The sequence below is a fragment of the Carcharhinus amblyrhynchos genome, chromosome 27 (genome assembly GCF_965287045.1).
Source record: "Carcharhinus amblyrhynchos chromosome 27, sCarAmb.v2.hapA, whole genome shotgun sequence".
Taxonomy (NCBI): Eukaryota; Metazoa; Chordata; class Chondrichthyes; order Carcharhiniformes; family Carcharhinidae; genus Carcharhinus; species Carcharhinus amblyrhynchos.
In genome coordinates this window covers 10430696-10443519 of record NC_137350.1, presented here as the reverse complement: position 1 = coordinate 10443519, position 12824 = coordinate 10430696, and the positions used below count along the sequence as shown (strand labels likewise).

The 12824-nt window shown below is 45.1% G+C and overlaps 1 protein-coding gene across 2 annotated transcripts in view; it reads left to right on the top strand.

Moving 5' to 3' along the window:
• The window catches only part of LOC145359080 (rho GTPase-activating protein 27-like), a 205005-nt gene that overhangs the window by 142842 nt on the left and 49339 nt on the right, over window positions 1-12824 (top strand). For both annotated transcript variants that reach the window (XM_080213464.1, XM_080213463.1), the window contains exon 3: window positions 11940-12332. In XM_080213464.1, coding sequence (XP_080069590.1) covers window positions 11940-12332 — 393 coding nt within the window. The remainder of the gene's footprint in view (window positions 1-11939; window positions 12333-12824) is intronic.

Here is a 12824-nt window from a genome sequence, read left to right as displayed (position 1 = left end):
AGAGAAATATTGAGAATGAATACAATCAGGTTAAGAGCTGTAAGTAGTTGGATCAGTTTAAAGGTTTGATGAATAAATTGTGTGGAACGTTGTGTGTGCTGATAAAGTGGGCGCTGATCAAAGAAAGGATCCAGGAGTTGTTGCCTCCATCTCACACAGGGTGGCACAGTGGTTAGCACTGCTGCCTCACAGCGCCAGGGACCGGGGTTCGATTCCCGGCTTGGGCCACTGTCTGTATGGAGTATGCACGTTCTCCCCATGTCTGCGAGGGTTTCCTGTGGGTGCTCTGGTTTCCAGTCCGAAAGACGTGCCAGTTTAGGTGCATTGGCTATGCTAAGTTCTCTCTCAGTGTACCCAAACAGGTGCCAGAGTGTGGTGACTAGGGGATTTCCACAGTAACTTCATTGCAATGTCAGTGTAGCCCTACTGGTAACACGAATAAATAAATTTTATAAACCTTATTTTAAAAAAAAAGCTTTTGGGGTGATTCTCCCAGTCAGCGCAGCGAGCCGGGAGACATAAGCAGAGGCTGTTTAGTGGGTTTCCCGCTGGACCATGCGCCTCTGTCCGCCGGACTTCCAGCACTGTCCACTCCAGACCAGAATTCTGGACAGAAGTGTCCGCCCCCACCAGGATTGTTTCACTCCAGTGGGGTTTACAACAGCTCCCCACTAACAGGGAGCTGGCCACCCGACTGTGCGGGATTGAATGGATGGAGCCATGGAGGGCCTCCTGAGAGGTCAGTGATAAGGGGAGGGTGGTGTCTCTGGTTGAGGGGGGGGGGGGGGGGCGGGGGTGCAGGGAGATCAGGTCTGCGGGGGCGGAGGGAGATCAGGGTGGTGAGCTTGGGGGCTGGCCTGGACACTTTCAGGAGACCAGTACTCAGAGGGGCAGCGATGTAGGGTCACAGGACTGCCTGGTGAGCGAGCTGGCCATGAACAAGAGGCCGGTAGTGTGGGCTACTGTACATGCACCGATCTCTGCTATGACGGATCAGTGCGTGTGTAGTGGTCAACTTAGTGCTATGCTGCCGGCCTCACCGTCCACAGATTTTTAACAAGATTCACGCTCGGACATTCTGTGATGCACAGTGCTGGAGATTCACATTGAAAATCCAGTCGGAAAAACAGTGGGATTTACTCCCGTTTTTACACTAATTCAGCAATTCGAATTTTTTGGGGAGAATTCCATCCTTTTATCTACAAAAGGCAGTTTAGCTCTTTAATGAATGACATTGGCCCTGATACAAACCTAAAGAAATTGTTCAGATCTCTCTAAAGAACACCGTGTGATCCTGGTCACCTAACCACAGGACTTTTTGCCCTTGAGAGAATGCGGAGACCAGCAACAAAAGTACCTGTGGGCATGAGTAGGTAGGTAGGAAGGAAGGATTCAGGAAGCTGAACCGGTATTGTTTGTTTGCAAAGTGGTTTCTAGGCAACCGAAGTTACAAAGCCTTCAATAAATTCTGACTCGGGCAACATTTGACATTTTATGCTTTGAGGGAATGGTTAACAAATGTTGACATCTACTTGTCAGCCATTGAGTATATTTAAGGTAGAGGTTGATGGATGTTTGAGTAACGGTAATGTAACCTGCTGTGTGGATGTTGTAGATAAATGACATCTAAGTGTCCGATTAGCCATAATCATATTGAATGGCAGAGCTGGCTCAATGGGCTGAATGGCCGGCCTGCTGTTGTTCCTGTGTTCCTACACCCTTATGAGGAACTAGCCAGTGACTGGAAAGTTTAAACTAGTTCACTGTAGGGAAATAGCACGACTTGCCTATGCACAGTGACGGCAGGTGAAAGATTTTACCACATTGCAAACGTAAAAAATCTGAAAACATACAGGTATTTTAGCCCCTGTGGCCTCCATAAAAATTGATATGAGAGCAGTTGAGTTGAAAACAGATTGAGCGACTGGTTTTGCTTTGCGGAATAGCTCCGCTCAGTCTGCGTGCGTTACTCTGACCTTCCTGTCATTTGTCATTTCAATTCATCATCTTGCTCGTATTTCCGTCCTTGGCCTGCTTCACTGTTCCGGCGAAGCACTGTGTAAGCTTGAGGAACATAGAAGCAGGAGTAGGCCGTTTGAGCCTGCTCTGCCATTCATTTTTGACCGTGACGTGGAGATGCCGTCATTGGACTGGCGTAAACACCGTCAGAAGTCTCTCAACACCAGGTTAAAGTCCAACAGGTTTACTTGTAGCAAACGCCACTAGCTTTCGGAACCGGCTGTTCTTTTGTCAGGTGGACGGGAGTTCTTTTTGTTTCTGTTTTTTGCGTGCCCCCTCATCATCTGTCAGCCCTGTGATAGCTGCGTGGGCGATAATACGCATCCCTCAACTTTTCATTCATTCACGGGACACGGGCACCACTGGCTGGCCACCATTTATTGCCCATCCCTTGGAGGGCAGATGCTGTGGCTCTGGAGTCACGTGTAGGCCAGACTAGGTAAGAACTCCCACCCACCTGACGAAGGAACAGCCAGTTCCGAAAGCTAGTGGTGTTTGCTACAAATAAACCTGTTGGACTTTAGCCTGATGTTGTGAGACTTCTAACTGCATTCATTCCTTTAGCCCCAAGAGCTATAACTGATTTCTTCTTGAACACACAATGTTTGGGCCTCAACTACTTTCTGTGGTAGTGAATTCCACACCTTCACTGCCCTCTGGGTGAAGAAATTTCCTCTCGCCTCATTTCTAAAACAACACCTCATCTTCCGATTCAGCACCCTCTGAAACTGCATTCAAATCTGCTGAATCTTTATTTAGGCGCGACAACTAAGTGGGATATTAGGTTGTAAAGGGTTAACACATTTGCCTGAAATACCTCTTTGGAATTTTAGTAGAAGCACTAACACAGTAAATAGGTTAATACGTGCATTGACAAGGAAGCTTAAAATAACTGCCAGACGACTAGGAAAGCTTTGTACACAGACTGGCCATGTGCTTGGCATTTTGCAAAATAGCTGCTTATAATGGGAAGAGAGAAAGCAATTGCTTTGTGTGGCGTTTTGCTTAGAATTACATCAAATCCATAGCTCAGAAATAGGCCATTCAGCCCAACTGGTCTATGCTAGCCTTTTTTTTTTGTTTTCTGCGAGCTCCTCATCTGTCAGCCCTGTGATAGTTGCATGGGCGATATTATGCATCCCTCAACTTTTCTTTCCATTCATTCATGGGAGATGGGCGCCACTGGCTGGCCACCATTTGCTACCCTTGGAGGACAATTGCTGTGGCTCTGGAGTCACATGTAGGCCAGACCAAGTAAGGACGGCAGATTTCCTTCCCTAAAGGGCATTAATGAACTTGATCGTTTTTCCGACAATAGATGATCATCAGTAGATTCTTAATTCCAAATTTTTTTTATTGAATTCAAATCCTACCATCAGCCATCGCAGGATTCGAACCCGGACCCCCAGAACATTAGCTGACTTTCTGGATTAATAGTCAAGCGATAATACCACGAGGCCATCACCTCCCTTAGCATTGCTTCAGCAGGTAAAAGGCTCCATCTCCACATTAAGATGCTTTTACAGTACAAGAATATGACTGACTGTGAGAAGGAAAATGTTTAAACAGTGCCTTTCACAAGCCATGTGATAAAAGATCTAATGGATTTGAATGACGTTTCAGAGAAGTCGTCACGTGAGCTGAAAGAATTCACCAGTGTTGATTCTAAAGATGGAAACCATGATAACAGTCTGGACTCTACAGGACTTCTATACATTCTAACTCCAGTGGGCAGACACACTCAAGGAAGCAGCAATTATGGTGTTGCTAGGAAACTTGACTCCTAAACAAAGGCTTTGTCATGGAATGAGAATGGTAGTTAGGAAGCTGCTTTCTTTGATGATGTGTGGAAATTGTAACAGACAAGTCTCAAGGAAATAGTGTTTAATTCCTCAAATAATATTGAACCTGGCACACTAAGTAGTCTCACAACGCCAGGTTAAAGTCTGACAGGTTTATTTGATACCACGAGCTTTTGCAGTGTTGCCCCTTCATCAGGTGAAGGGACAATGTTCCAAAAGCTTGTGCTACCAAACAAACCCGTTGGACTTGAGCCTGGTGTTGTGAAACTACTTACTGTGCCTACCTCAGTCTGACGCCAGCAACTCCACATCATCAACATTGAACCTGTCAGATGTAAAATGGCCCCTTTAACCCAGGACACAGGATTTCTAGTTAGACTTTTATATTCTATCATTAAGATCAAGTTACAAGGCCAGATGCTTGACCAATTTTGCATTTACAAATTGTTTTTGCCCTCAGACAGCCCTATCTAGCCTTTCCGGCGAGAGGCATTGATTCTATAAAAGTCTTTTAACCATTGTGCTACTGTGGGTGGCACATTGGTTAGCACTGCTGCCTCACAGTACCATGGACGTGGGTTTGATTCTGGCCTCAGGTCATTGTCTGTCTGAGTTTGCACATTCTCCCCATGTTGGTGCGGGTTTCCTCTAGATGCTCCAGTTTCCTCCCACAGTCTGAAGATGTGAGGGGTGAGGTTGATTGGCCAGGCTAAATTAACCCTAGTGTCGGGGGATTTGCAGGGTAAATAAGAAGGGTTACGGGAATAGGGGCTGGGTGGGATTGTGGTTGGTGCAGCCTTGATAGGCTGAATGGCCTCCTTCTGCAGTGTGGGGATTCTATGATTCTTTGATGAAATTCTGTTGTAATAAAGATACTGGTCAAAATCCTCCATCCTGATTTGTGGTTGGCATTTTCAGGTGTTGCTAAATGGAGTTTTGGCTGGTGCGCCAAATTTTCCATTGCTGCTAGCCACGGTCAACAGCAGAGAATGCACTTCTCAACCACAAATATTTTGCATGTCTCCGCTAGTTTACCAAGTACGGCTTGGTGAAATGTTTTATATCTGAACCAGCTTAATTGCCTTTCAGTGCATTTTAACATGTCTTTGCCAACATAATAAATTGAATCCTTGTTGGTTGAGAGGTTCTACCTGTTTCGCATGGACAAAGTAACAACTTGATGCATTGGTTTAGGACCTAATGAATCTGTTAGTGGGCTGACACCCTCACTCCCAGCACAAAAGTCAGAAGTGAGCTCCCCTCAGCTTGGCTGCCTCACTTCACAGCCATTCAACAGCCACTGAGCCATTGATTAGTTTAAGGTGTGACTCCCCCCATTGCCCCACCCTATCCTCACTTTGGGAGGAAGACCTCCCACCCAACCCTCTGAGACCTGCTGTCTGGTTCCAACAGTGCCACTGGCAGCGGTGGTCAATGCTGGGATTGCAGTGAGTCCCAGAGGGAAGTGTGCTGTGACGGAGCCAGACTTCAAGGCAAGCCTGGAGGGTGTCGCCAGGGTCAAGCTGGCGGACTGGGGTGAGGAGGATGTGGGGGTTGGGGGAATACATTGGGAGGGGACTTCCAATTGGCGCACAAGGCTTAGAACTATTTGGCGCCCACCACCCCTACCATAGGTAAGGTCACTTCAACATCAGGAGGAAATTGTTAACTGACCTCTAGTTGAGCCATGAGTGAGCTAGCTGCCTGATGCCACTCCCACCACTGGTAAAATTGTATCGGGGATGGGCAGGTAGGCACTGGGAATGGCACCATTGGCATGTTGCCCTATTTTACTGCTCCCTCTCACCTCCCCCATCTCTGCTGTACTGTCCTTGAGAAGGGCTATAAAATTGAGGAGTAGTTACGAGGAAGTTCTCTCTATTCAATTGAAGTGGTTTTGCAATCTGGGAAAATCATTGGCAAGAAGGTTTCAGCTTTAATCTTCTTTAATGCAGTTGACATCCTGGGTCATTGGTAAGAGCACCCAGGGAGTTGGGAGCTGCTGTGGCCTCAGTGGGAATTGGTTGGCATTTTGAGAGAGTCTGTAATGTTTCACGTCCAGAATCTGGGTTAAACTGCACCAGGTATGAATGGGATGAGTCTCACTTCTGTCTTGCTGCAATGTGACAGAAGGTTGGAAAATTTGAGGCCTAGGGAATATGAGCCCAAAGCTGGGCACTAATTGGCAGCCTCGAGGCTAGAGATTGGCTAAGACTGGGACTGAAATGTACAGTGGTACAAGAGATGGGGCTGGGGGCTTGAGAAAAGTCAGAGCTGCTAACTATGTTGTAAAGATAGCGTAAGTTGTATTTTAAGCTCTTCAAAGTGAAGGGAGAGGGTTTGACTTATGCACTGACATGATTTTCTTTTAAGCAGTCAGTCAATGTATATTTCATGGGTCAGAGTTCTCCTCTCATTCCATCAAACTGCTGATTTTATTGTTAAACAATTTAATTGGTTTAAGTCAGTGGTGCAGCCATGTATGTGACACCCTTTTCCACCTTGCTCTCCTTTATGATACTCAGTACCAAAGTGGGTGATCTTACCAGCTTGTCCCAATGCTCAATCGGCACGGTGAGCCTGTAAGATCGGGCGAAAAGTGCACTGGGAGATCGGGATCCCTGTACAATGGCGCCCTGGTAAGAATAGGCTCTGCTCCCTCCCTCTACTGGCGAGAATTGTATCTGTGTTTTTTGTTTCACTGAAATGTCGTATAATTGTAACACGGATCTCACCCAAAAAAAATTAGCACAAATTTCTGTTGTTTTCATGCACTTAGAATTTTTTTGGTGAGATCTCTCCATATGTTTTTGACCTAGCTTTTGGTCACACCTCCTTCACTAGCTCAGTGTTTTAAATCAGTCTATGCTTGTGAAGAATGTTTTACTGAGTTAAATCTGCTCTAAAATGCAAAATGACATTGACGAAGAAACTCCACTCCTTGTTCCCATCGGAGTATCACATTTCGGCAATGAAACGATTGACAAGTAATATCCTATTACCTTGTTGGCTGTTCCCACCCAACCCTAAGTTATTCATAATGATCATACATTATTCCGTGCTGAAGTGCCACATTGGGCTTCCCAGGCTAATTGGCACCAAAATAATTACTGTGATCAGATATTAGTGAGCCAAGGTGTTGCCCAACAGTTGACAAGTTACAGCTCAAAGTTCTGCATCTTGCTGAACTAGAAAGACACATGATGGGAGTTTGATTCACTTAATTTGCATTGATGTTCTAATAAATCTAACTGGTCGCTAAGCCCATTGGTTTTTTTTTTGGTGTTCATTTGTGGGACATGAGTGTCGCTGGCTGGCCAGCATTTATTGCCCATCCCTAGTTGCCCAAGGGCAGTTGAGAGTCAACCGCATTAGTGTGGCTCCGGAGTCACAGACCCAGTAAGGACGGCAGATTTCTTTCCCTAAAGGACATTAGTGAACCAGATAGGTTTTTTCCCGACAATCAATAATAGTTTCATAGTTATCAGTAGATTCTAAATTCCAGATATTATTTATTGAGTTCAAATTCCGCGATCTGCCGTGGCGGGATTGGAACCTGGGTCCCCAGAACATTAGCTGAGTTTCTGGATTGTTGTTACATATATAGATAATACCATTAGGCCATTGCCTCCCCTAAATTGTGGGGCCTTGCTCTATGCAAAGTGACAGCTATGTTCGGTTAAATAGAAAAGTGATACCACTTCAAAATAATTTGTACATAATGCATTGGGGAACATTTCCTAGAACCGCTGTAATGTATTCTACAAATGCCGATCCTTCAAGATAGTACTTTTGCCTAAATTAATCTGAAAGTAAAGAAATTCATTCATTCTGGACATATTTGGACTCCAATGTATGAGAATTGGGCGTCAGCGAGTCAGTTGGACTGCTTTTGCTTAATCATCTGGATATAGTGATAGAAGATGCTTTGATAACTCCCTTGCTTCATTACAGGATTAGATAGATATTCAACTGTCGGAGGTTGAACCTGGTCCTGCCCAGTTGCCCATACATTTGCACTTCCTCAGCAGAGATTGCTAGATAAGGGTTACTTTGGGTTGCTAACTGGCCGGTTTGGTGTTAAGTAGCTTCATGTTAATGATTCCACCTCACTATTTCAAAATAGCAAAATCCTCCTGATGCTCTTAATCAACTTCCTTCCCTTCACACACCAATAAAAGCCAGTCCTTCATCTTGTTGGCAACTGTGGGATCTTGCTGTGCATAAATGTTAACTGATTTAGTTGGTTTAGGTTAACAGTGCAGCCATGTATGTGACATCCTCGTCCACTTTCCACTTTGCTCTCCTTTATGACATTGAGTAAAATCTACGGGGTCGATCTAACCAGCTCGTCCCACTGGTGGCACAGTGGTTAGCACTGTTGCCTCACAGCGCCAAGGACCCGGGTTCAATTCCGGCCTGTCTGTGTGGAGTTTGCACTTTTTCTCCATGTCTGTGTGGGTTTCCTCTGGGTGCACCAGTTTCAGAGAGAAATCTCAAGACCAGCTTAAAGTCCAACCGTTGTAGGTTGACCTGAGTGGGTTCGTGATCTGTAGTCCTTTCGGTATCTTGTCTGCTTTCTTGCATCTTTGTAGAAACTTGATGTCTGTGTCAATATGCGCAATATTCTTGGAGATCCTCTCCACTTGGAACTGGCAGTTTGCTGTATCGATGGTAGTCATGATGTGGAGATGCTGGCATTGGACTGGGGTAAAACAGAAAGAAATCTCGCAACACCAGCTTAAAGTCCAACTTAAAGCTGGTCTTGTGAGATTTCTTTCTGTTTTACTCCAGTCCAACGCCAGCATCTCCACATCATGCGCCAGTTTCCGCAGCCCAATGATATGCGGTTAGGCTAATTTGGTGTGACAAATTGACCCTAGTGTTAGGAGGATTAGCAGAGCAAATACATGGGGTTATGGGACTAGGAGCTGGGTAGGAATGTGGTTGGTAGAGACTCGATGGGCCAAATGGCCTCCTTCTGTACAATAGGGATTCTAAGATTCTATTCTGTGAAAATGACTGCTGCATTTATTCATGTAATATTCATTCCAAAGTGATTGTTAGTGCACTCTGAGGAACTAGGACAGGAGGAGTTTGTCTCTCGAACCTATTGCAACATTTGTTGAAATATAGCTGATCTGTGAGTTAACTCCATATGACTGCATTTACCCCACATTCCTTTGGATAACAAAAAACTTTCAATCTCAAATTTAAAATTTGCTTTTGATCAAGTGTTGATTGCTGCTTGCGGAAGTGAGCTCCACCCCTTAAATGTATAAGTGTTTCCTAATATAGTTGCTGAAAGATTGGACTCTTAATTTGTAAACAAATGACTTCCTATTTCTGTACTCACCAGCCAGCAGACATAGATTCTCCCTTTCTCCTCTGTTTCCCTACATATCCTGAAACATTTGATTAAATCACCTCCCAAGTCCTGCTGGCCCCTGGTTAGTGATCATCCGTTTAGCACAAGGCTTGGAGTTTTCCCAAAATGCTCTCCAATGCTGCTTGGATTGTTAAAGGGGGAATTCTCCTGCTTTTGAGAATTACAAAGGCACAAGAAAAAGAACAATATTCTAATTTAAAAGTGTTTAAATTTGTGAATTTGGTTTCTTTTTCCCGTTGTGAGGTTTGGATGACTATTTTCAATTGGTTTTATTGTCACGTGTTGGGATGCAGTGAAAAGTACTGTTTCTTGCATTATACAGATAAAACATACCGTTCATAGAGTACATAGAGGAGAAGGAAAGGAGAGGGTTTAGAATACGGTGCTATAGTTACAGATAGTGTGAAGAGAAAGATCAGCTTGATGTGTGATAGGACCATTCAAAAGTCTGATGGCAGCAGGGAAGAAGCTGTTCTTGAGTGCGTTGGTACGTGTTTTCTGTACCTTTTTCACGATGTGAGAAAGTGGAAGAGAGAATCTCTGGAGTGCATGGGGTTCTTAATTATGTAGGCTGCTTTCCTGAGGCAGTGGAAAGTGTAAATGGAATCATTGGGTGGGAGGTTGGTTTGCATGATCCGTTTCCCTACGTATCTTGAAACATTTGATTACATCACCTCCCAAGTCCTGCTGGCCTCTGGTTAATGATCATCCCTCATGGGCTATGTTCATGCTCTTGGGCAGAGCAGGAGCCATATCAAGCTCTGATGAAACAGGAAAGGATGCTTTCTATGGTGCATTTGTAAAAATTGGTGAGAATCGTAGTGGACATGCCAAATTCCTTAGTCTGCTGAGAAAGTAGAGGCTAACTCTTTTAACTCCAGTATTAGGAGAAAGGGAGAGCAATTATTAATGCTTAAAAGAAACAAGGGATCTGCTGCAGGATTCATTTCATGCTGCCCTGCTGCGCAAACTACTTAATTTGAGCTGTCCCAACATCGGTGGTGAATGAACAGAACAGGTGACTCAAAGATTGCATGGAAAAGATTGCTAGTTCTCATTGCTGCGCAGTCCTAAATGGGTATGAAACAACGTGGTTCTGCCCCAATAAAAAGGACAAAAGAGTTGAAAACTCCTGATTTTATTCCAAGCTCATTGCCATCATTCCATATGGTAACACCAAGCTTCACTTGAATAGCTGATGACAATGCTATAAGGATATGAACCGTGTGATCTCTTTTTGTGCTTAATGTATTTCCATATATTCCTGTATATGCTGATTACATGGAAGTGTTAATGGTTGGTTCCAAAACCCCTCTTCTGGCCTTGTTTGGATGTATAAATATTACTCGTTCCTGCCGATTACATTTGTCTTGCCCCATTTCCATGTGTTTTGGACTTGCATCTCGTCAGGCAATTTTTTTTTTAGATGAGTCACAAATGAGTGTGAAGGCAAACATTATGCAAGTGGAGAAGGCCATTGTCAGGGTGCCCTGGCCAACATTCCTCCCTCACCCTGCAGCACATAACACACATCACGTCATCATTACAAGGATGTTGCCTGGATTGGGTGGCATGCCTTATGAGGATAGGTTGAGGGAGCTAGGTCTTTTCTCCCTGAAGAGACAAAGGTTGAGAGGTGACCTGAGATTTATAAGATGTTGAGAGGTATAGATAGGGTGGATTCTCAGAGGCTATTTCCCAGGGCTGAAATGGTCGCTACGAGAGGACACAGGTTTAAGGTGCTGGGGAGCAGGTACAGAGGAGATGTGAGGGGTAAGTTTTTCACTCAGAGGTGGTGAGTGAGTGGAATCGGCTGCCATTAGTGGTGGTGGAGACGAATTCGTTGAGGTCTTTTAAGAGACTTCTGGGTGAGTACATGGGATTTAATGGGATTGAGAGTTATAGATAGGCCTGGTAGGTTGGGATATGATTGGCGCAACTTGTGGGCCGAAGGGCCTGTTTGTGCTGTAGTGTTCTATGTTCCATCATCCATTCATTGGTTGTTTGTGGAATCTGGTGGATTGTCTGTTGTCATAACAGGTGCGAGTATTTTTTCAAAAGTGAGCCACAGGCTATAAAATGCTTTGTGATGCTTTGAGGACCCCAGAGGTCAACCCAGGCTTGTTATTTTTAAATTAAATTATAACATTTGTATCGCTCATATCAATCACACGTGTGGGCTTTAGCCAAAGGTTTACTCTGTCAGTTGTGATGCGTTTCGGGACCTCCTGAAGTGACGGAAGATAATGTGGAAATACATAGAATCCATAAAATAGAATCCATAGAGTCCCGACAATGCAGAATGAGGCCATTCAGCCCATCGAGTCTGCACCAACAACATTTCCACCCCAGCCCTATCCTTGCAATCCCATGTAATCCCCCTGACATTAAGGGGCAATGTTACCCCAACCTGTTCCCCTTAACCCCAAGTATTTACCCACAAACTCCCTAACCTACACATCTTGGGACACTAAGAGGCAATTTAGCACGGCCAATGCACCTAACTTGCACATCTTTGGAGTGTGGGAGGAAACCGGAGCACCCGGAGGAAACAGACACGAGGAGAACGTGCAAACTCCACACAGACGGTCACTGAAATCAAACCCAGGTCCCTGGCGCTGTGAGGCAGCAGCACTAACCACTGTGCCACTCCTTACAAGTTGTTCCTCTTTGTCTCTAAATAGATTTAGCCGAGTCTCATTTTGTTTTATTTGTTTATGTTTTTGAAGGAACTTAAAGGACAATCGGAGGTGGTGTATCAGAACATCACAGAGCTGAGGCAGGAGCTCGCAGTCGAACCGGCAAGTCTAGACGCAAACTCGACCAGTCAGCTGGAAGAATGGGAAACGCACACTGATCAGGCAACTGGGCAACCCTTCTACTACAACACTGTGACTGGAGAGACAACCTGGGACTCTCCGTTTGATAATCCAGACAGCAAGGAGCCGCAGACCCCACATTCCTGCACTTCCAGCACGGGCGGCCGCTTTGTGGAATGGGAATCGCATCTTGATGAAATTAGTGGCCAGCCCTATTACTACAACCCTGTAACTGGGGAGACGACGTGGGAGCCACCGGATCAACAGGAGGAAGGGACGACAGACTGGATGGATAATCAGAGGGTACGTGACCATCCCTGTTTCGCTACGGGGCTCATTTCTATGCATCACCAATTTGTGCCTCTGGCATCACGTTTTCACCCAGTGGGAGCACAGGATTGAGAATTTGGCTTCAAAGGTCAGCAGGATCCACGGCATTTTTCTCCTATTTGTTTTAATGGCTGGCAAATACTGTGCGTCCCACTGAAATTGTCGATCAGACAATCTGTCTGTGTGCTGGACAAAGCCATACGCTGAGAAGGCAGATTGGTAAGATAGATTGGTGCCTGCTTTGATGGACTGGGGGATGGGACAAACACCCGGGAGTTGGATATTGGTAAATGTGATGACAGCGTGAAACTATTCAATAAAAACAGGAACTGTGACCTCCAAACCCATTCTAGCTGACAGGCCTCACCTTTTCACACAGCAACCCCAACTGCACACCATCCCAACAAATGCCTTTACTCCTTATCTATCTATTAAATCTACCAGTTTCGACTTGAATTACTTTTA